This window comes from Salminus brasiliensis, chromosome 24, assembly GCF_030463535.1.
Source record: "Salminus brasiliensis chromosome 24, fSalBra1.hap2, whole genome shotgun sequence".
Taxonomy (NCBI): domain Eukaryota; kingdom Metazoa; phylum Chordata; class Actinopteri; order Characiformes; family Bryconidae; genus Salminus; species Salminus brasiliensis.
Window position 1 is genome coordinate 3,228,982 of NC_132901.1, and position 24,470 is coordinate 3,253,451.

The 24,470-nt window shown below is 48.7% G+C and overlaps 1 protein-coding gene across 1 annotated transcript in view; it reads right to left on the reverse strand.

Moving 5' to 3' along the window:
- Nucleotides 1-18,084: 18,084 nt before the first annotated feature.
- zcchc7 (zinc finger, CCHC domain containing 7) overlaps nt 18,085-24,470 on the reverse strand; it is a 69,193-nt gene continuing 62,807 nt past the window's right edge. Inside the window, 3 exon segments of the mRNA XM_072670568.1 lie at nt 18,085-20,131; nt 20,653-20,770; nt 21,073-21,165. Of these exon segments, the coding sequence (XP_072526669.1) occupies nt 19,584-20,131; nt 20,653-20,770; nt 21,073-21,165 (759 nt within the window). The 3' untranslated portion in view covers nt 18,085-19,583.

Consider the following 24,470-nt stretch of genomic DNA (forward strand, 5'->3'; position numbering starts at 1 on the left):
AAACACCAGCTGCCGCTTGCTTGCGTAGGGGAGCACTTCCTACTGACCAACTGGACCAACAGGAATGGAGGAGAATGAGCTGGTGGTGGTTGAGGTACAGTGACGTCTGGACCAAAACAACGGGCCGAAGAATGAGGTGAGCAGTGAAGTGGTACGTTAAGCCGACAAGGGGCAGGTCTCGGGATGAGGTCTCGGGATCACCTGAGGGTTCGGAGTGTTTCCCTCTGAAAGGCTCGGGAGCAGGACGTGCAGCACGCGTCCCGGTAATAGGAGTACACACACAGCCGAGCCTGCACCACCAACACGCAGTTGAAGTGCATGTCCCTGCAGGATTGGTCTAGAGACAGGGACAGAGAGAGACGTCACTGAGCAGTTCAGAAGAAGAAATGCAGAGTTCTTTACGTCTTTGAAAGGTTTAAAGGTTCTAGGTTCTAGATACAAAAACACATAAACAACCTCTGAGTGTAGCTTAGGTACCTGAGTAACTCTTCAGGAACCTAAGTAAACACCCAGGTAACTCAGTAGCTAATTCTCCACTATATTGACAAAAGTATTTGGACACCTGCTCCATCATTGCTCCTTCTGCAATCAAGGGTATTAAAAAGAGTTGATCCTGCTTTTATAGAACTAACTGCCTCTACTGTCTCTGCTATTAGACTTTGGAAGAGCACTGCTGTGAGGATTTGATTGCATTCAGCAATAAGAGCTGTGTGAGTGAGGTCACCCCAACTCCCCAGTGCCTCAGCTCTGACTGCGCAAATCACCAAAGACGACAAAGCAGCAGGGGGCGCTATAGAAGACTAGGTGTTGGACCTCATGGATGCTGTGTGACTTGGCTCTGTTACCGGTCTCTGGCGTGCAGATGTGTGCGTTACACTCCTCGTGTTTATCTGGGGTCAGAGCAGGATCACAGCCATCGCTAGGGGTCAGGTCATCTCCCAGGCAGCGCACTTCTCGGACCCTATAGCCGCCGTCACAGGAACGGGAACACTGATGGGATGAGAGAGGGGCTGTTGGGGGAAAAGACTTTTTTTCCATTCTGCCACTAAAGCAACATGATTGATTGGGTTGATTGGATTCCCAAAAGTGATTTTAATTGATTCAGTCCCCAGAAATGATCCTGATTGTTTTGGGTCCCGTGAAATGACTTTGACTGATTTAGTCCCCAGAAATGACTCTGATTGATTGGGTCCCCAGAAATGACTCTGATTGATTGGGTCCCCAAAAGTGACTTTGACTATGTCCCCAGAAATGACTCTGATTGATTGGGTCCCCAAAAGTGACTTTGACTATGTCCCCAGAAATGACTCTGATTGATTGGGTCCCCAAAAGTGACTTTGACTATGTCCCCAGAAATGACTCTGATTGATTGGGTCCCCTGGAATGATTCTGATTGTTTTGGGTCCCCTGAAATGACTTTGACTGATTTAGTCCCCAGAAATGATTGATTGATTAGGTCCCCAGAAATGACTCTGATTGATTGGGTCCCCAAAAGTGACTGACTATGTCCCCAGAAATGACTCTGATTGATTGGGTCCCCAGAAATGACTCTGATTGATTGGGTCCCAAAAGTGACTTTGACTATGTCCCCAGAAATGACTCTGATTGATTGGGTCCCAAAAGTGACTTTGACTATGTCCCCAGAAATGACTCTGATTGATTGGGTCCCAAAAGTGACTTTGACTATGTCCCCGGTAATAACTGATTGATTAGGTCCCCAAAAGTGACTATGACTATGGGGCAGAAATGACTCTGATTGATTGGGTCTCCAGAAATGACTCTGATTGATTGGGTCCCCAGAAATGACTCTGATTGATTGGGTCCCCAGAAATGCCCTTGGTCCCTAAAAGTGACTCTCACTGGGTGCCTTAATATGACTAGTGAAATGACTAATGATTAGATCTGTACAATTGTGTGTGTGTGTGTGTGTGTTTTTGTATGTTTATATATATGACGTACTGAAATGATTCTGGTTGATTGGGTCCCCAGAAATGACTCTGATTGATTGGGTCCCCAAAAGTGACTTTGACTATGTCCCCAGAAATGACTCTGATTGATTGGGTCCCCAAAAGTGACTTTGACTATGTCCCCAGAAATGACTCTGATTGATTGGGTCCCCTGGAATGATTCTGATTGTTTTGGGTCCCCTGAAATGACTTTGACTGATTTAGTCCCCAGAAATGATTGATTGATTAGGTCCCCAGAAATGACTCTGATTGATTGGGTCCCCAAAAGTGACTGACTATGTCCCCAGAAATGACTCTGATTGATTGGGTCCCCAGAAATGACTCTGATTGATTGGGTCCCAAAAGTGACTTTGACTATGTCCCCAGAAATGACTGATTGATTGGGTCCCCAGAAATGACTCTGATTGATTGGGTCCCCAAAAGTGACTTTGACGGATTCAGTCCCCAGAAATGACTCTGATTGATTGGGTCCCAAAAGTGACTTTGACTATGTCCCCGGTAATAACTGATTGATTAGGTCCCCAAAAGTGACTATGACTATGGGGCAGAAATGACTCTGATTGATTGGGTCCCCAGAAATGACTCTGATTGATTGGGGTCCCCAGAAATGACTCTGATTGATTGGGTCCCCAGAAATGCCCTTGGTCCCTAAAAGTGACTCTCACTGGGTGCCTTAATATGACTAGTGAAATGACTAATGATTAGATCTGTACAATTGTGTGTGTGTGTGTGTGTGTTTTTGTATGTTTATATATATGACGTACTGAACTCCAGTCAGTGGTATACCACAGTGGTCCACAGCTCTTCAGATGGCATGGTTGTGAGTCCGGGGGGCGGGGCACATGGGAACAGTTTGTATCTGGAGTGACTTCCAATTGGCTGTTGCTGTGGAGAACACAGACCACACCCCGGGTCTGGGTCCCATTGCCACACTCAGATGAGCACTGAAAAGCACACACATACAACAATAACCGGGTCCACTGGGATTTCTGCCAAGATTCTGTATGGCTTGTCCAACCTAGCAACAGTTGCTATGAGTGCATTTGTTAACAGCTCATTAACCAATCAATTATAACTACGGTTGGAAATGTGCTGTATGTGTGTGTGTGTGTGTGTGTGTGTGTGTGTGTACCTGTCCCCAGGGGCCTGTGTACCACTCTGTTCGGTGTATGCAGGGTCCCAGGTTACAGGGTGTGAGCTCCTCTGGCTTGTCTTCATCATCATCATCATCATCATCACAGCTGTCCAGTGGAAGAGAACCGATCTGATGCATCATGCACACCACTGACCTACTGCGACTGCCCTGGCCACAGTCTGCAGAACACTGCACACACACACACACACACACACACACTTCATCTAGCCCCTGTAACCCTATACAGTACACTATACTGACCCATTAGCAGGTGTGTAAATACTCTCACCCGGTCACTCCACTGTGTGTAGAACCAGCTCTGAGTGCAGGCCCCCATGTCACAGTTCTCCAGGTGCTGGGGCCGCAGGGGCAGGTTACACTCTTCATCAGACGCCACGTCGCCCAGGTTATCCACACACACCACCTCCCTACTGCGCTGACCCACACCGCACGGCACCGAGCACTGAGAGAGAGACCACACTGTTACACCTCAGACCTGTAGAACCTTTTCATACACACACACACACACACACCTGGCTCCACTCAGAGCGGATTTGCCACTCGCTGCAGATCTTCAGCTGGCACGAGGCCGTCGTCTCCGGCATGGCCGTGTGCTCACACAGCGCCGTCGCCACGGTAACAGTGCTGTTGGTGTGCTGCCCTCGGGTCTGGCGGCAGAGGACCTGCCGATACTGGGTGCCCAGGCCGCAGGTCTTACTGCACTCTGACCACTCCCCTACATCCCAACTACACACACACACACACACACACACACACACACACACACACACACACACACACAGTCAGTGTTTTAATGAGGGGTACACACATCACACACCTCACTGCTGAATCTCCCTCCAGGTGGCTGTGAACACTTACAAGGCTGGACAAAGCTGTAACTGGCAGTCCTCGTCCTGGGGGGCGGGGCGAGGGGTGTGGCTACAGAGGTCTCCCGGCACAGTGGTTAGAGTGGAGCTCTCCACACAGCTGAACAACACCTGGCGCCTGCCTACCACACACACACACACACAGACAGACAACTTTAAAAGGGGCAGTTTTGTGAATATAACATGAATGCTAACTGGTGTCCATTTACTTCCATTATCTGTTAGCTGCTTTAGCACCATAGCTCCGGTGTAACACACTGGACACATTTACAATACAAGCCAGTGAACAGGGTCCCTCAGATTACACCTACCTGTCCCACAGGTGGCACTGCAGGGAGTGGTTTTCATGGCAACCCAACTGTAGGGGGGCAGTGGTCTGGGGGTCATGGGGTCAGAGGGTACCTGATTAGGGTGGCTTGAGGCCCTGTCATTCCCCAGTCCCTGGTTCTCTGCTGACCAAAGAGAGAGAGAGAGGACAAATTACAGCAACTTCAGCCGGTATTGGAGAAAGGAGAAAGACGCTACAGCTACTTTAACTTGCTCCCATTGCTGACATGGGTGTGCAAATGCACACACACACACACACACACATACACACACAGCTTGTCCAGTCCCTGCAGAGAAGTGCTGCCAATAGAATAGAACAGGACTCTCTGGAGCAGATCAACACACATGAACCTATTGGCACCATGCTGCGTAATGCCAGGCCAGGCGTGGGCTAGAGGGGTATATAAAGCCCCCCAGCATTGAGGAGCTGCGGAGCTCTGGAATGATGGTGGAGCTCCATCCAATATCCTTCCTTCTTCTCTGGACGGTAGAGACAGTTACTCCAACAAAAGCAGGATCAACTCTTTTTTTAATCCCCTCGATTTCAGAAGGAGCAAAGAAGGAGCAGGCGTCCCAATACTTTTGTCCATTGTTCAAAGTGTTTAGTACTGTTACCTCCACATTTGTGACCTCCTGTGTCTACATACATAGACAACTGAACAAACTCCAGTGAGGACACTATTACCAGAATTTGTGTGAATGTGTGTGTGTGTGTGTGTGTATACATACCCAGGGGCTGAGTGTGTGTTTGAGCGAGGGTGGGGATGTCGTTGTCTTTGGGCAGCATGTATTCGTAGTACACCGTGACGTTAGGCTGCTGGTAGATCACCTGGAAAAGGACCGGGGGGAGAGAGACGGGCTGTTCAGACCTTCAGCAGTGTTTGGGTAGATGGTCTGACTGAGAGGTGCAGAGAGTGCAGAGCTCTGGAAGGCCGCGGTGCTGAGCCCCTGGTTCGAATCAGGCATGGATGGTTTGGAGTTCTTGGAGGAGGTGCTACAGAAATAAGCGTATAACTGCATTATAGTGTTGGAGCAGAGAGAGAGAGAGAGAGAGAGAGAGAGAGAGCAAGAGAGAGAGAGAGAGAGAGAGAGAGAGAGAAAGAGCAGAGAGAGAGAGAGAGAGAAAAGGGAGCGTGAGAGAGAGAGAAGAGAGAGAGCAAGAGAGAGAGAGAGAGAGAGCAAGAGAGAGAGAGAGAGAGAGAGAGAGAGAGAGAGAGAAAGAGCAAGAGGAGAGAGAGAGAGAGAGAAAAGGAGCGTGAGAGAGAGAGAAGAGAGAGAGAGAGAAAGAGCAAGAGAGAGAGAGAAAGAGAGAGAGAGAGAAAAGGAGCGTGAGAGAGAGAGAAGAGAGAGAGCAAGAGAGAGAGAGAGAGAGAAAAGGAGCGTGAGAGAGAGAGAAGAGAGAGCGAGAGAGAGGGCAAGAGAGAGAGAGAGAGAGAAAAGGAGCGTGCGAGAGAGAGAGAAAGAGAGAGAGAAAAGGAGCGTGCGAGAGAGAGAGAAAAGGAGCGTGCGAGAGAGAGAGAGAGAGAGAGAGAGAGAGAGAGAGCAGTGCAGTGATCATCCAGGACTCCAGTTTTTGTTGTTTAGGTTCATGTGTGGTTGCTAGGGTGTTGCAGACAGTCACTATGGTGTTTTAGGTGGTTGCACGGGTGATGCAAGTTGGTTGGAATGACATCCTAGGTGGTTGTTAGGGTGTTGCTAGGTGGTTGCTATGGTATCATAGATGGTTGCTAGGGGCTAGAGTGTTGTTAGGTGGTTGGAATGGTTGGTAGGGTGTTACTAGAGGGTCGCTGTGGTATCACCCATAATTGACTCATTGAGGCCTAATAATACAATTCTGATTATCTGATTAGCTTTGATCTGTGTCTTAGTGATGTCATAATGGATTTCTGGCCATTGGCTGCCTTACATAGAGATGGAGCTCCTGATTGGTTGGTCCAGGAGCGGTGATGGACTCTCCGGCCCTGCTGCGGATCTCATTGGGCCGTTTGTAGGTCAGGACTGTCCCGGCAGCGTGGAACCGCCCTGGCCTGTCAATCACCCACAACCCGTTTATTACTGGCTCACCACTGGGGGTCCTCAGAGCTGAGAGAGAGAGAGAGAGTGAGAGAGAGAGAGAGAGAGAGAGAGAGGTTGAGGGGAAGTAATGTGAGCTAATACTTATGAAACCGCTACCATATATCCATATACACTACATGGACAAAAGTATTGGGACACCTGCACCTTCATTGCTCCTTCTGAAATCTTAGATATTGCAGGAGCATTGCTGTGAGGATTTGATTGCATTCAGCATTATTAGCAACAGCGTTAGTGAGGTTAGGATGGTGGATGATCGCCACCCCACATCATCCCCAACTCCCCAGCTCATCCCAAAAGTACTGGATGGAGAACCAACCATCATTGGCAGGGAACACAGTTCTTCCACTGCTCCACAGCTCAATGCTGCTGGGGGGGCTTTATGCCCCTCTAGCCCACGTCTGGCCTGTGTTCATCTTCTCCAGAGGGTCCTATTCTATTGGCAATACATCTGTGCAAAGGAGCTGAATGCATTCATTGGAAGGGGTGTCCACAAACATTTGGCTTAGGCCTAGGCTTGCATCACCTGGCCATAATGGCTGTGTGGAGAAGCCATAGCTCCACAGCATCTGGCATAAGGGGCCTACAGGTGAGCCTGTCTGGATTACAGCTGTTTACCCAGGTAGCTCCTGGTCTTCTGGAGCTCCTGGATTCTGATTCGCTGAGCTCCGACAGGAAGCTCCAGGAGTTTGTGGTAGCCAGTAGGGAGGAGTGAACGAGACACTGTTCCGTTCACAAGTTCACACGAGGTCCCGTCACCTCCGCACACGCCACACGCGTCCTCCTCACGTCCATCACACTCCTGTAACACACACACACACACACACACACACACACACACACACACACACACACGGTTATTAATTACAGTATTACAAAGCCTTTTGCAATACCATTCTGTGGAGTCCCATTACATCTGGTGTAAAGCTACACTAGGTGTCCAAATGTTTGTGGACACCCCTGCATCCAATGAATGCACTGAGCTCCCCATTGCTGCTCTCAGATTCTCTGGAATGTGGTGTTCTCTGATGGTGGTGCTCCATCCATCCATCCATCCATCCATCCATCCATCCAGTACCCCTGGGATGAGTTGGGTAGTTGGGGATGATGAGGATGATGACCTCACTAACGCACATCACAGCAATGCTCCTTCAAAATCTAGCAGAAAGCCTTCCTTCTTCCCTGGACAGTTGAATTGAGTGAATGAGCAGGCGTCCCAATACTTTTGTCCAAACAGTGTTGTGTACATTGAATACAGCAAGTCATTAAAATGAGCAAAACGTCAGCAGGTCAGCACACGCGGTGAGCACTGGCCTCCACTCCAAAACGAAATCAGCCACTGTGTGTGTGTGTGTGTGTGTGAGTGTGTGAGCTGGTGTGCTCCAGCAGGGGTTTAGCGCTGAGAGGGCTGCAGTGGGCAGTTAAGACTGTAATGATGTTTTTGGCCTGTGCGGCTCTGGGCGCTCGCTCAAACAGTTGTTTCCACTTCCAGCCCGAATCCGAGGGATGAGCGGAGCCTTTTCACTCTATCTGAGGACCCTGCCCTCCGCCTCCCCTCCACCTCCCCTCCGCCTCCTCTCCATCAGGCCCGTCTGTTTGTCCGATCTGCTGCTGATAAAGCACCATTAGCCTAGCCGAAGATGAACCGGCGGCGTCCGCCTTATCGGCCGAGAGAGCTAATCAAAAATAAACACACAAACAGTCTCGATAATAACAGCCAGCCTGAGAGAGAGAGGGGCGAGAGAGAGAGAGAGAGAGCGAGCGAGAGAGAGAGGGGCGAGAGAGATTATAAAGTAAAATATTCCCATAACTGGAGCTTCTCCACCTGTAGGCCTCCTGGCTCTCGGTCAGCCGGTCTGTCAGAACTCATAACTCAGCACTGGGAGGAGTATTAGCCCAGACTGCACCATTAGAGACACTGTGGGCCACAGGCATCAACAAACACCACCCGAAAGTGAAGCATGGTGGCGGCAGCATCGTGTTCTGGGAAGGCCTTTCCTCAGTGGGGACTGGGCTTCTCGGTAAAAGTGATGGATGGGTGGGTGGTGCAAAATACAGGGAGGTTCTACAAATGGGCATCCAAGTAGCATCCAACCAAGCTGGAGCAGATCTGCAGGAAGAGCGGGTGGAGGCCACCACTGAGCAGAGCTGGTAAAAAAAAAAAAAAACTCCACCCCACCCTACCCCATCCCACCCAACCTCACTCCACCCCACCCTACCCTATCCTACCCCGCCCACCCTACCATACTGCACTATACCACACTCCACTCTATCCTACCCACCCAACCTCACTCTACCCCACCCTACCCTACTATACCCTACCGTACCCTATCTTACCACACTCCACCCCGCCCTACCTTACCCCACTTCAACCTACCCTACCATGTCCTACTCCACCCTACCGTACCCTACCTGACTCCACCTCACCCTACCGTACCATACCCTACCCTACCCACCCAACCCTACTCCACTTCACCCAACGCCATCCTACCCTACACTACCCTACCCACCCCAATCTACCCCTCACTACCCTACCCTACCTCACCCCACCAAACCTCACCCCACCCTACTCTACCCCACCCTACTCTACCCCCAATATGCATAAGCTTAAAGCTACTGCCCCCCTTGTTTACTGTTTACGTCACTTAAAGGAGATCTGGGGTGACTGTGAGTTTACACCGAAACTACATAAGTGTGTCAAACCTCCAACACACACACTCACACACACACACACACACACACATTATTCATTCACCAGCATGGCACATTTATGAACATTTATGATTTATGAAAATCAAACAAGTCCGACTCTACAACACACACACACACACACACACACACACTCACGCACACGCGTGTTGGGGATGGATGAGGTGTAGCAGTGATCCTCCAACATCCTGACCTCACTTATTCTCGCCCCTTTCGCTTAATGCAATCAAATCCTCACAGCAGTGCTCCTCCAATTTCTAGTAGAAAGCCTTCCGCCCTGGACAGTAGAGACAGTTACTCCAACAAAAGCAGGATCGGCTCTTTAATCCCCTTGATTTCAGAAGAACCAGTGAATGAGCAGGTGTCCCAATACTTTTGTCAATGCAGTTCAGTGACTAAAGCAGAGAACTCCGTGTTCTGATGGGAACCCGGTTCTACCTGGTCTGTACAGCGTGCAGGCGGAGGTGGTCAGCGGAGGCTTACCTGTGTGGGGGCTCTGCTGGAGTCACTGTCCCATGGTAGATGCTGTGAGGGTGGGCAGAGGATGGACAGTAGCAGGGTCATCTGGATCAGAGTCTGCAGTCTAGTGGAGCAGGAGCTCCACGCCTGCTGCTGCCGAGCCATGAGGAGAGTGAGAGAGCGGGACAGAGGCGCAGCGTCTGAGAGAGAGAGAGAGAGAGAGAGAGAGAGAGAGAGAGAGTGTGTGTGTGAGTGTGTGTGTGTGTGTGTGTGTGAGTGTGTGTGTGTGTGTGTGTGTGTGAGTGTGTGTGTGTGTGTGAGTGTGGAAGGGTTTTTATCTTTATCCTTCTGGCTTTTGTTGTGTTTAGTGTTCTTCTGCAACGACTCACTCAGCCCCTACACTCTCCCTCTCTCTCTCTCTCACACATACACACACTCACACTCTCTCTCTCTCTCACACATACACACACTCTCCCTCTCTCTCTCTCTCTAAAAGTCTCACTGGCATCCGTACACTTATATCACCCCATCTTTCCTCTCTCCCTCTCCTCCTTCTGTCTCACTCTTTCTCTCTCTCTCTCTCTCTCTCTCTCTCTCTCTCTCTCTCTCTCACACTACCTTCTCTCACTCTTTCTTTCTTTCTCTCTCTCTCTCTCCCTTCTCACACACTCTATCTTCTCTCACTCTTTCTTTCTCTCTCTCCTCTCACTCTATCTCTCTCTACCTTCTCTCACTCTTTCTTTCTTTCTCTCTCTCTCTCCCTTCTCACACACTCTACCTTCTCTCACTCTTTCTTTCTCTCTCTCCTCTCACTCTTTATCTCTCTCTACCTTCTCTCACTCTTTCTTTCTTTCTTTCTCTCTCCTCTCACTCTTTCTCCCTCTCTCCCTTCTCACACACTCTACCTTCTCTCACTCTTTCTCTCTCTCCTCTCACTCTATCTCTCTCTACCTTCTCTCACTCTTTCTCTCTCTCTCTACCTTCTCTCACTCTTTCTTTCTTTCTTTCTCTCTCCTCTCACTCTTTCTCTCTCTCTCTCCCTTCTCACACACTCTACCTTCTCTCACTCTTTCTTTCTCTCTCTCCTCTCACTCTATCTCTCTCTACCTTCTCTCACTCTTTCTTTCTTTCTCTCTCTCTCTCTCCCTTCTCACACACTCTATCTTCTCTCACTCTTTCTTTCTCTCTCTCCTCTCACTCTATCTCTCTCTACCTTCTCTCACTCTTTCTTTCTTTCTCTCTCTCTCTCCCTTCTCACACACTCTACCTTCTCTCACTCTTTCTTTCTCTCTCTCCTCTCACTCTTTATCTCTCTCTACCTTCTCTCACTCTTTCTTTCTCTCTCTCCTCTCACTCTTTCTCTCTCTCTCTCTACCTTCTCTCACTCTTTCTCTCTCTCTCTCTCTCTCTCCTCTCACTCTTTCTCTCTCTCTCTACCTTCTCTCACTCTTTCTTTCTCTCTCTCCTCTCACTCTTTCTCTCTCTCTCTACCTTCTCTCACTCTTTCTTTCTCTCTCTCCTCTCACTCTTTCTCTCTCTCTACCTTCTCTCACTCTTTCTTTCTCTCTTTATCTCACTCTCACTCTTCCTTCTCTTCCTCTCTCTCTCTCCTCTCACTCGTGCTCTTTGTTTATCTCTCTGCTCTCACTTTCCCTCTTTCTCTCATTCCCTTCTCTCACACTTTATCGCACTCCCTCTCTCTCTCTCTGGTCTTACATTCCTCTTGGCTTTTCCACACGATCTGCAGTAAAAGGAGCTCCTGCCCTCAGAGACAACAAATTACACTCCCCTCTACATGATGAACAAACACACACACACACACACACACACGTCTGAGTCATCAGTCAGACATGATAAAAAGACTGACATCTGGTATTCTGTGTGTGTGTGTGTGTGTAGGCTTGTGTGTAATTAAGTGTGTGAGGTGTGTAATTTGTGGGTGACCTTGAACACGGCCTGGAGGTCAACCAAGAGGGAAAGCCTGTGGTCAGATCTTCAGTTCAGCTGCAGACGCTGGAGGAGCTCTTCATCATCAACAGCCTCAGAGTCAGACTGAGGTAATACAGTGATACCTCAGCGCGCGCACACACACACACACACCTGCTGCAGGACAGTGATTTCCATCACTGTGTGTGTGTGTGTGTGTGTGTGTGTGTGTGTTACGGGTTAATGATGGGAGTCAGACTGGCGTCTGTACTTCACAAACACATACACACCAAAACAGCCTAATGCTGACCCTCTGACCCTCTACATTACCCCCTAGAAGACCACAGCTCCTACTGGTGCTTTAATACACACTCAGTGGACAAAAGTATTGGGACACCTGCTCATTCAAGACTAAAAAGAGTTGATCCTGCTTTTGTTGGAGTAACCGTCTCTACTGTCACTTTATTAGAAACGCCTCCCTTGTGCTTCCACTCACTGGCGGCCACTTTATTAGAAACGCCTCCCTTGTGCTTCCACTCACTGGCGGCCACTTTATTAGAAACGCCTCCCTTGTGCTTCCACTCACTGGCGGCCACTTTATCAGAAACAGCTCACTTGTGCTTCCACTCACTAGTGGCCACTTTATTAGAAACACCTTTTAGATGTTGCTCTTGGGTTTTCTGTCAGTTCCTGGATGATTTTGCGCCTCTTGGACAGACGTTGGGACGGCGTCCACTCTGATGGTAGTTCAGTAGAGCCCCTGGGGCACTGGAAATAGCTTGGTCAGAGCTGGCCCGAACCATGGGGGCAAAGACTTTTTCACAGCACTCTAGGAGTATGAGTACGTACTGCAGTCCACGCTGTGGTTTGCCAGCTCTCCTCCACCCCAAACTCCTACCAACGTTTTGTTTACAATTAAAAACAGAGCAATGGCTGCGGAGCCAAACAAGGCTAAAGCTCTCGCGGCTCCAGATGGTCTTCACCAGGCCGCACTGTTGGAGAGACAGCTGAGCGGAGAACAACAGAACCGTAAACGTAGTCGATCGGCCCTGACGTCTCAGCCAATGTGCTCACGTGTGGCTCGCATGGGTGGAACATGTGCTAGGCACCCATGTTTAACCCCTCCTGGTCCCATCACACTTGGGCCACCCATACGTTTGACTAGAGGGGTATGAAGCCCCCCAGCAGCATTGAGCTGTGGAGCAGAGGAACTACTGTGTTCTCTGAAATGATGGATGGTGGTTGGGATGAGTTGGGGATGATGATGAGATGGGGTGGTGATCATGATCATCATCATCATCATCATCATCATCATCATCATCCAACATCCTGCCACTGAACACAACCAAATCCTCACAGCAATGTTCCTCCAAAATCCAGCAGAAAGCCTTCCTTCCTTCTTCTCTGGACAGTAGAGACAGTTTCTCCAACAGAAGCAGGATCAGCTCTTCTTTAATCCCCTTGATTTCAGAAGAAACAATGAACGAGCAGGTGTCCAAATACTTTTGTCCAAATAGTCGTTCTTTGGGACAGTGCGCCAGCAACCGCTGCACCCCATGTGTCTGAAACATGCAGTCGCAGTTACGATCCCAGGGAGGCCTTCAGCTACTCCCATTTTAATGACCGCCCCCCCTCCCCACCCCCGCCCCCGCCCACTCTCTTCTAATTATTGAACGTTTTTATTGTTATTGTTCAGCCTCTTTTCCTCATTCCTTGATCTTCCCGTCTTTAATGTTCCTCCTTTTACAAGCCTCTGTGCGAGCGCTCGCCTCGCTGTGGCGAGAGGCGCGATAGAACTAATGAGAAAGACATGTCACTTTCACTGATACAGGACTGGAGGCCTGGAGGCCTGGAGACCGTCGTGGTGGTGGTGGTGGTGGTGGTGGTGGTGGTGGTGGGGGGCGGTGATGAGCATAGAACACAACGCAGGAAGATCGAGGCTTTCTTTAGCTTAGGCCTGAAGATCAGATCTGAGAACAGCTGGACTGAACTGTACAGAAGTAGCAATGTAGGGGTTCAAGCACTCTCAGTTTGGGCAAAATGCCCATTGTTGTTCATTAGTTTAAACAAGCTACACAGCACCAGTTAGCATAGTATAAACATAGTATGCTAACTGCATGTTTTTGGCACTACACGACATGGACAACCATCAATACTGACGGTTACAGTCGCTGTAGTAAGCTATGCTATGCGGCTCCTGTGAGCCGCTGCAGTGCTGCAAAGCAGCCAATAAACATAGAGCTCACCCTCCACCCCCATAAGCACTTTGAGGTACAATAACAGGGTGGTAAACAGGCTTGTAGAACTGCATCTGAGCATTTTCCACCCCAACTCTAATCCCGATTTTGTATGAGAACAGGGATTGCTTGCTCTTGGGCTCCCCCTACTGTCGGGAAGTGTAGTACACACTTTGAGCCAAGCTGAGAGGTACAGAAGCTCCGCTAGTTAGCCAGGAATAGCAACTGCAACAGTGCTACTCCCCCTTTTACAAGTCAGTGGAGCCTCAGAACGATTTGACGCTGCTATTTTTAAAAGGTAGAAACGGCTACATAGCGTTCCTTTAATTACTGAATCTGTTAGCCACGTTAGCCGTTAGCACCAGTGTAAATCTGCCTCTGCCTCAGCTGGCGTCGACTGTCTGTTAGGTGTAAAAATCACTGTGTTTTTCAGTCCGTGTGCCTGGTAGCGCTGTGAAAGTGTCGAGCTCTCCAAGACTCTCCCTCAGTTCTGCTCCAGTACCGACACCCAATGAGACGTGACGGGAAAACGATCCCAACATTCAGCTACGGGCTACGAAGCTCATCTGAAACCGGAACATAAAGGGAAATGATGCGAATTACAGCACAAAGAGCTGGTGCTGCAATCGTTCCTCTCCCACAGGAAAACTGACCACCATCCCCAGCCCGGAGAAATACAGAGCCAGAGCAGAGAGGCTTATGGGTTTTGCTGAAGGGGGACCAACGGTGGCAGCTTTGGTGGATGTGGGTATTGAACCCACAACCCCGTGATCAATAACTCAGCGCTTTAACCATGAGCCCCCACTGCTCAACTGGTATAGGCAGTCAGTTTGGGCCCATTATTTACAAGGTGTTTAGTGGCTGCTATGGTACCTCTTGTGGCTCCTAGGGGGTTGTTAAGTGGTTACTGCCATCTCGTTAAGCGTTTTCTTTTAAGTTAAGTAAGCTAAGTAATTGGTTGCTAGTGTGTTGCTTTGTGTGACGTATTAGGTGGCTGCTATGGTAACGCCAACCCCTTCCTTCCCTAAAATTGAAACCGTTGCTCGGTGGAAATCATCCACTCAATCCCAATCCAGCCACACATTCTGCTTAGTGGTGGAGGTGCCCAAACAGAACATGGCTTAGGGCCCCTCAGAAAAGGTGGGCCTGATCCAGGGAAATGTGGAGTCTGGAGTTGAGGCGAAATCAGGGCGTCTCATTTTTAAGGAATCCGCTTCGTGGTCTGGTGTTACGGTAACCCGCAGGATTCACTAATCCCAGTGGGACTGACTCAGGGGCTCGGTCGGCCTGATTCACAGCTAGACCCACGGCCGAGCGTGTTCTGACTCAACGGAGTAGAACCCAGCGTAGAACCCACGAGACCATGTGTGTTCGCTTGTGAGGCCTTCGTATGTCGTCCTCGTCCTCCTCCCGAGTCTGACGACTCTGCCAAGTTCCAGGAGACGCTGCAGTTGACACGCTGTCTGAGAATGCTCTGGAAAAAGAGGAACTTCTGACATGGTGATATTTCTCTCTTGGCATGAGGGGCTGCGCTGCAGTGCTTGGCATGGCGTCTGTATTTGGTTTACAACGCTGCGCTCCCTCGATTTACTGGCGGAGAACAGAACGTCCACACGCAGCCTTCAAAGGGAAAGGCAAATAGCATGTGAGCTAACACAGACATCACAGAACAGCTTGAGCTACAGAACGCCTTCCTCCCTGGACAGTAGAGACAGTTTGTCCAACAGAAGAAACAATGTACGAGCAGGTGTCCCAATACTTTTGTCCATATAGCCGCTCTTTGGGACACACAGACATCACAGAACGGCTTGAGCTACAGAACGCCTTCCACAACTGATACACCACTGACCGGTCAAAGAGGTGGGTATGTAGTGGTTGGTCCCGAACCAAGAATGGAGATGCCGCCAGTGACCGGCAACAGGATCGTGGTCACCTAAGGCTCGCTGATCCTGACAACTTACAGGACTTGCTGGATCTGCTGTTGACATCCTGGTGCTAGATACCACAGGGACGTCCATGCTCCACAACAACCTCCAGATGAATGAGGACGGAGAACGGAATCGGGCACTGGAGGCCTTCCGAAGGACACCCCACCTTATTTGGGGGGCTGTATTGCAAGCCTGTGGGATACTCCAGTGGAGAAACCCCTTTGGGTCCAGCAGACGCTGTTGGTTGGTTAGTTGGTTGGTCTGTCACCAACCCACCTAATCAAATAAACGGGGTACCACAGCAACTACCTAGCAAGACCCTAGCAACCACTAGTCAAGACCACAGTGTTTTCCCATATGAACGAAAGAAGGTGTAAAAAGGTTATGCAGCCTTCTTATATGATCAAAGATATACTAGCACCATAGCAACCACTTGTGACACCACAGCAACCACCTGAGATACCGCACAGCAACTCAGATCAGAACTCCAACCCAGATTTAACACCATTTCCAAAGGCAGTAGGATCAGGTGAGGTGGATCAGGGTTGGGTCCAGCATCTGCAGGGAGGCATCTCTCCAGGAGCAGGGTTGGTCTAGACCACTAGTCTAGACAGAGGACAGGCTTCAGGACGAAGGGTGGAAGCGGGTGGAGGAAAGCTTTAAGACAGAAAGGTTGGACACTGGAACAGCTGCTTGAGGGCCTCTGATTGGTTCGCTTAGTCTGCCTGGCCCCTCAACCTGTCTCCCCAGGAAATTAGCAAGTAGCTGTAGACACGGGGGATGAAGGACAGCTCGTCTCACAAGGCCAGACATGTCTGAGGACAACCGTGAGGGAATGAGGACAGGAATGTGGACCTATTAGGGAAGGACAGTTCCATTTCAGACCCAACCCGAGGCCTCGTTACAGGTGGATTTGGGGAAAATCGGCAAAGCCGTCATTAGTTCAACCCGTTTGAAGCATTTTTTCTTAAAAGCGTTTGGACGAAAACAGGCTTTTTGACCGGTTGCGGCTCTCGGTGGTGGTTTGTAAGAAGGTGTGGCCACAAGAGAATATACTGAGGCCACAAATTACGTTAGGGGTCTTCGTAGGATGCAGCCTTGTTTTGTGGGACATTTTACTGCAGAAGAGTAAGAATCTGAGACACTTTGACAAGAACCAAACTGTGATGTTCTAGACGACTGGGTCAGAACATCTCCAGAACATCAGGCAGGGCAGGTCTTGTGGGGTGTTCCCGGTATGCAGTGGTCAGTACCTTCCCAAAGTGCTCCAAGGAAGGACATCCACTGAACCTGCGACAGGGTCACGACCTACAGGGCTTCTAGGTAAAGGATCTGCTGCTGACGTTAGTTAGTCTTGGTGTCAGATACCACAGCAGGACACCTCCAGAGGTCTTGTGAAGTCCATGTCTCGAGTGCTTAGATCCGTTGTGGAGGAACAAGGGGGACCTTCACAATTATTTGGCCGGTGGTGTTAATGTTGATGCTTTACCGGTGTGTTTTATGGTGAATCTAACCAAAAGATTTGTCCCACTTTTTATGTCCCAGGGTAGCATTGTTAGCAATACCAGTTGAAGACTAGCAAGACCAGTTGACGGTCCTTTACTGGTGTTTTATGGTGAATCTAAACAAAAAGTGTCCCATATTTTATGTCCCTGGTTAGCGTTGTTAGCCTTGTGTCAAGGTAGCATGGTTAGCGATACCAGTTGAAGACATTGAAGTTTACCACAACTGGTTTGACAATTGTTTACTGGTGTTTTATGGTGAATCTAACCAAAATTTGTCCCACTTTTTAGTGGCCCAGGTTTGCACTGTTAGCCTTGTCTCAGGGTAGCATTTTTTGCCTTGTCTCAGGTTAACATGGTTAACGATACCAGATGAAGCCCTGAGTTTACCACAACAAGTTTGACAATCCTTTACCTGTTTTATGGTGAATCTAACCAAAATATGTCCCACCTTTTACGTGTCCAAGGTTAGCCTGGTTAGCCTTGTCCCAGGTTAGCAATACCAGTTGAAGATCTGAGTTTACCACAACTGGTTTGACAATCTTTAACCTGTGTTTTATGGTGAATCTAACCAAAATATGTCCCACGTTTTTGTGTCCCGGGTCAGAATTGTTAGTCTTGTCTCAGGGTAGCCTTGTCCCAGGTTAGCATTGTTAGCGATACCAGTTGAAGATCTGAGTTTACCACAACTGGTTTGACAATCTTTTACCTGTTTTATGGTGAATCTAACCAAAAAGTGTCCCATATTTAATGTCCCAGGTTAGCACTGTGTCAAGGTAGCATTGTTAGCAATACCAGTTGAAGACATTGAAGTTTACCACAACTGGTTTGACAATTGTTTGCTGGTGTTTTATGGTGAATCTAACCAAAATATGTCCCACAGTTGAAATGAAACGCAGCATCAGCGTGAATTTAATGAACTCGAACAACCGTAAACAGGGAATCCAAAATCGTCCTTTATTTGGCAGTGTAGCGTCGCTACAGGCATGTACACAATATAAATAGAAAACTCCTATGAACTTCTGTACAGGGGGGGATGTCTGTCAGCAGCCCCCGCAGTTCTCGGATGGCTGAAGGGGAGATGGCACACGAGTAAAGCTCAGGGTTTGAGCGCTACGCAGGAGGGGTACGAAATTAGTCTCATGAAATTCATTTAATTCAACAAACTGAACGGATCTGATTTATTATGGCGAGCAGCAGTCAGTCAGATCAGGCCAACTGATGGCTACTAACGTCTGTCCCTCTTTAGCCACCTTAGCATGCTTGTTCTGTCAGAAATGCTACAGCGGCTAACAGTGAACAGCGTCGGGGATCAGGTTAATTGACGGCTATTGACCATCTTGTGTTGCTTTAGCCTGTTTTAGCAGCTGTTACTTTTACGTAGCAGTCCTGCAAAAAAACGCTCAAGTGGCTAACAGTGAAGAAAACGGAATAGCCCTGAGACACGATTGTGTAAATCATGCTAATCGATGGCTACAAGCGTCTGTTCATCTTTAGCCACTTTAGCATGCGGCTAACAGTGAACAGCGCTGGTTATCAGGCTAACTGATGGCAACAAGCATCTACCCCTCTTTAGCCACCTTAGCATGATTGTTTGAGGTCTGTCGGAAAAGCTAACGTGGCTCACAACAGTGAACATGCTCAGACTAATTAAAGGCTACCAGCATACACTAAGTGGACAAAAGTATTGGGACACCCGCTCATTCATAACCGTTTCTTCTGAAATCAAGGGTATTTAAAAGAGCTGATCCTGCTTATGTTGGAGTAACTGTCTTCACTGTCCAGGGAAGAAGACTTTCTACTAGATTTTGCAGGAACATTGCTGTGAGGATTTGATTGCATTTAGCGACGAGAGCGAGAGTTAGTGAGGTCAGGATGTTGAATGATGATCACCACCCTCTCTCATCATCCCCAACTCACCAACTCATCCAGTTCTACATTCCAGAGAACCTTCCAGCTCCACAGCTCAATGCTGGGGGGCTTTATACCCCTCTAGCCCACGCCTGGCACTAGGCAGCATGGTGCCAATAGGTTCAGTAGGTTTATCTGAGTCCTATTCTATTGGCAGTACTTCTCTGCAGGGACTAGACAAGCTGCACATCTGTGTCAGCAATGAGTGCAACTTAAAGTAGCTGAATGTGTTCCTAGAAAGGGTGTCCACAAACTTTTAGACAAATAGCGTCTGTCCTGTAACAGCCAGTAATTAGCATTAGGCAGATCCTGCTAATTGACCAGTATTGGTCCAGTACTGGTCAGCCATGCTAGCCTGTTCGCTCAAGCTGTTCCTTTAGGATCAGTGCTGCCAGCAGAGGGAGACAAATTCTAGAGCTCACTTAAATCAACTACTTGTCCTCTGCATACACACACACATACACTCTCTCTCACACACACACACACACACACACACACACACACACACACACACACACACTGTTATCTCCTACGCCTCCTCTGTTTGATTAAAAAGAGGTTCTCGTCAGAGGCTTGGTGCTGCTTCTGGCTGTTAGCTGCTTTCCTCTCCCACTTCTTGACTTTGTTCTTCTTCTTGTTGCTCCTCTCCGAGCTTTTCCCTGAGCTGAACAGCACGGCGGGTCTGCCTTTGCCCGCGGACGGTGGAGTGCAGGTTCCTCGGCTGTGGGGGCTTTTCGGGAAGCCTCGGGGGAAGTCCTGGTCCACATCAATTATGAACACGTCCTTGTTGACGTTGCTCTTCTTCTTCTTCTTCTTATTGTTGTTGCTCTTCTTCTTACCTTCCAGTTGCGCGACCTTCTGCACTGGTGTGTGCGCGTTGCCTTTAGGTGTGGTCTGAGGGTGATGTTTAGGGGTGTGCGCGATGCGTCTCTTCGGGGGGCGTCCGCTGGGAGTGAATGGGAAGAGGGTGCTTTTGGGGTCGCGCTTCTGTTTCTTTCGGGGAGGTTGGGGTTGGGGAGTATATGCTGCAGCTTCTTCTTGCCGCTCTAGGAGACCGGCCTCCTGCAGGTCTGCAACACAAGAGACACAGAGAGAGAATTCAGCTCCCACCTTAACAGCTGTCCATCTACCAAGACCAGGGGCTAATGTAGCTAACAGGTAATGCAGGACAAGGGCCCACCAGATAGCACTGTGGTAACACTAGACTCCTCGAGCTGATATAATGTCTACACAGCATGTCTATTTAAAAAAAAAAAAAAAAAAAAGTTTGTGGACACCCCTCCTCACAGTCCCAAAATGTACACAAAGCCAGGCCAGTTCAAGGCTAAACACAGCGGCGACTTCAGGAGAATAAGGAAGTGAAGCTAATGAGGCTAGAAGCCAGAAGCCAGGGACTGGGTGAAGTGCTGGGAGTCGTGAGGAAGCCGATAAGTGCTACAACCTGCAGCCCCTTAAGCTAGGTGGGTGCTAGCTGGGTCCTAGGCTAAAAGCTAACCTCACCAAATCCAACTACGACCTCCTCAGCTAGCTGCCTGCACACTGTGCCGATTAGACGGCAAGAAGGTAGCCGAAAGAGCTCCGTTCTACCAACCATGCACGTATTTAAGCGCTCGGTCCTCCAGACGTTTGATGTCCCACTGGCTGTTGTAGTTGGAGACGAAAGGCAGCGTTGGATAGGTCCCGTTAAACATCCTCCTCTCTGCACATTCCTACACACACACATACACACACACACACACACACACAATGGGAAATACAGATCGAAATACACATTGACTTTGGCTATGTTCACACAGCAGGTCCCAAAGCGGCCCAACTCGGACATTTGGGTCAGGTCAGTGTTGCACTTGGGACATCCCTACACCAGTGAGGGGCGTTGTCAGTGGCCCGACTGTCCACCACTGGAACTCCTTGGGCCTCTTCACCTGCTGTGTGAAGGTAGCCATTGACACCCATACAGAGTGTAGAATCGCGAGGGCCGAGTGTGTGGTCTCAGCAAGGTGTGACTTACATGGCCGAAGTGTCCCCGTCTGGAGCAGTTGTAGCAGTACGCAGGGGACTTGGCTTTCTGATCAGGGGTCTTCACAGGGGGCCCCGCCCTCGTCTAGAGGCAGAGAGAGAGAGGAAAGGTCAGAGAAGATGGGGAGGTCAGTGTGACGCCGATGGCTGTTAAGTCAGGCGCCATTATCCCATAACTGGGACCCTCGGAGCTAGCCCTCCCTCTCCCCCACCCCCAGCCCCAGCCAGCACTGGCCTTCAAGTGTGTTGAGCTCCAGTGATGTTGTATTAGCTGCAGTTTGCAAGGAAGGGATTGGTTCCACCTCCCAACTGAGGGCCCCCAGGACACCTTAAGCCCTCATTGGGTCAGAAACTGCTGGATGACCGGGGCAGAACACCTCCAAAACATCAGGTAGTGGTCAGTCCCTTCCAAAAGAACTTACAGGACTGGCTTAGAGGATCTGCTGCTAGTCTTGGTGCCAGATACCACAGAAGGAATACGAGCTTCACTGGGTCAGAATCGGGGAATATACCCAACATTAGAGACGGCCAAACTGTGTTGGCTAGACGGCTGGGTTAGAGCGCCTCCAAAACATCAGGAGGGTATGCGGTGGTCAGCACCTACCTACCTAAAAGTGATCCAGGGAAGGACAACCGGAGAACCAGCAACAAGGTCAGGACAAGGCTCACCCGAGGCTTCCTGGCACGATCCGTGAAGACCTCACCGTACAGGACTTTAAAAGATCATGTGGAGGCCTGGGGAAGGCTTAGGGGGGCCTACATAATATGAGGCATAGCTGCAACACATGGTAACTGGACCGGGGTCTCGTTGGAGGAAGGAAAACCCGGCTTTGCATGAACCTGGGAAGCATTACAAGACCAGGGAATGGGAATCTATCTGGAGATGCTTACAAAGTACGGTAGACCGTAACACCTCGTTTATCTCAACACAGCCCCCTTAGAGAGTGTTCGGGCGCACCTTTAGCCGGCCCCCCATTCTATTACCCGGCGGCACCTCTCGCGTGGCTCTCTTTGTGTGGAGGAGGGTGGGTGGGTGTGTGTGTGTGTGGGGGGGGTGAGTGTGTTTAGCTGCACCTTCAACCTGCCCTCATTCTATTACCCGTAAACACTTCCTTTTATTCACTTCTTCTACACACACACACACACACACACACTGAATAAGAGAGCTTGCTTATAGCCCGTCTTCTCCGTCGCTTGCTCTCGCGCTCTCTCTCGTTCTTTCATCCCCCTCTCTCTCCTCCCTTTCTCATAGACATTCCATTTCTTCTTTCCATTAAGCAGATTGGAGGGAGTGATTACTGAGCCTATCAATGAAGCTCAGTAATACGCTACTGATAACACTGCCTTTGGAGAAAGTTGCTCTCTCTCTCTCTCTCTCTGTGTGTGTGTGTGTGTGTGTGTCCCCATCTGGTCCCGGAGAGCCCAAAGGCGTTTCACGCTCCATCGCCCTCCGTAAATACGCTCTGATAAAGAGAGAGTAAGCCGACTGGTGTGGGTGTGTGCGCTATGCGTGTGTGTGTGTGTGAGGGGGGGGGGAAAAACTATGCACATATTCTCTTTTAATGTCTCCTCAAGGGGCTTACACACACACACTCACAGAAACACACACACACACACACACACACACACACACACACACACACACACACACACACACTTCCAGTAAGACACTGCACATGTGATTCCACCACGTCATACTTTAAACACATTGCTCTCCCTCTCTCACTTCGTCTCGAGGTCTCTCGCCCCTCTCTCTCAGCTTTCTCCACAGTAAATGGGTCGAGGGCAGAATGTTATTAGAGGTGTTGGTCATTATCTGCCTGGGTCTGGAGGCCGCACCTCCATCACCATCACAAAGGCCATACTCCCTCCCCCCCCCCCCCCGACCCCCCCAAACCCCCCAAACCCATTCTGTCTCCCTCCTCCCCATCAGAAACTCTGACAACCTGCCCCTGTATTCTTCTGCTCGTCTGTCCAGCTCTCTCTCCCTCTCTCCTGATCTTCAGGCTGGGCAGGTAGACCTGCAGTCCTAAACTTGATGTTTGAGGCATGATCACTTCTGCTGCGTTCAGCAGGAATCTGTGCAGATCAGCAGAGCGACGTACAGCGGGTTAGTACTCAGCTAACTCCAGCATTCCAGCGAACAACAGAAAGAAAATAAACACTGAATAAAAGACGTTCATAGTAATTATCTGCCTTGATTTGCCGACCGTTCCCAAAAAAACAATTCACTCTGGATATTACCTTTATGATCCAATTCACTCGGGATATTACCTTTATGATCCAATTCACTCTGGATATTACCTTTATTACAACTAACCTAGACATTAATAAACTATGAATCCATCCTGGATATTTGATCATCAAATTCATTCTGGATATTCTTTATAATATAGATTCATCCCGGATATTCATTTTATCATCAAATTACTTCTGGACATTCATTTTTATGTCAAGAATTCAATCTGGATATTCTTTATAATATAGATTCATTCTGGATATTAATTTTTACCAAGAATTCATTCTGAATATTCATTATAATAGATTCATTCTAGATTTTCATTTTTATCATCAAATTCATTCTGGATATTCATTATCATCATCAAATTACTTCTGGATATTCATTTTTATGTCAAGAAATCAATGAATTCTGGATATTCTTTATAATATAGATTCATTCTGGATATTAATTTTTATCAAGAATTCATTCTGGATATTCTTTATAATATAGATTCATTCTGGATATGAATTTTTATCAAGAATTCATTCTGGATATTCATTTTTATCATCAAATTCGTTCTGGATATTCATTTTTATCAAGTATTCATACTGGATATTCATTTTATGATATTTATTATAGCTAATCTAGATATAAAAGTAATAATAATGGATATTCATCTCATGAATTCATCCTGGCTATTTGTTTTATTATTAATTCATTAATTCAATTCAACCCATTCTGGATATTCACATGAAACATTCTAGATATTCACTTCATTTTGGATTTTCATTCAATAAATGTTTGGTATCTAAAGTTTGCTTCCTTAGTTCAGAACAAGTGATGCTAGGCTAATGTCGTTAACAAACTCTGGACTTACATGGTCACCAATCTCGCCTCTGTAAATACACGACAATATGGGGGGGGGGCTTTAAAAACCTGTGGAAAGACCATAAACAGTCGGGACAGACCTTTAAACGCCTCAGCTAGAGAGTTGTCTGTACACAGCTGGATTTAGGTCTATCTTGGGCGTTACACTGTTTCTTGTTAAATCCAACTCCAAACTTTGAGAGCTATTAGCACCCCCTGCTGGACTGCAAGCTCTCACATGCTTGTTTTGGGGGTTTCTGTGGGGCTTTAATCGCTCGCTCGCTTTCTCTTCTCTCTGCTGT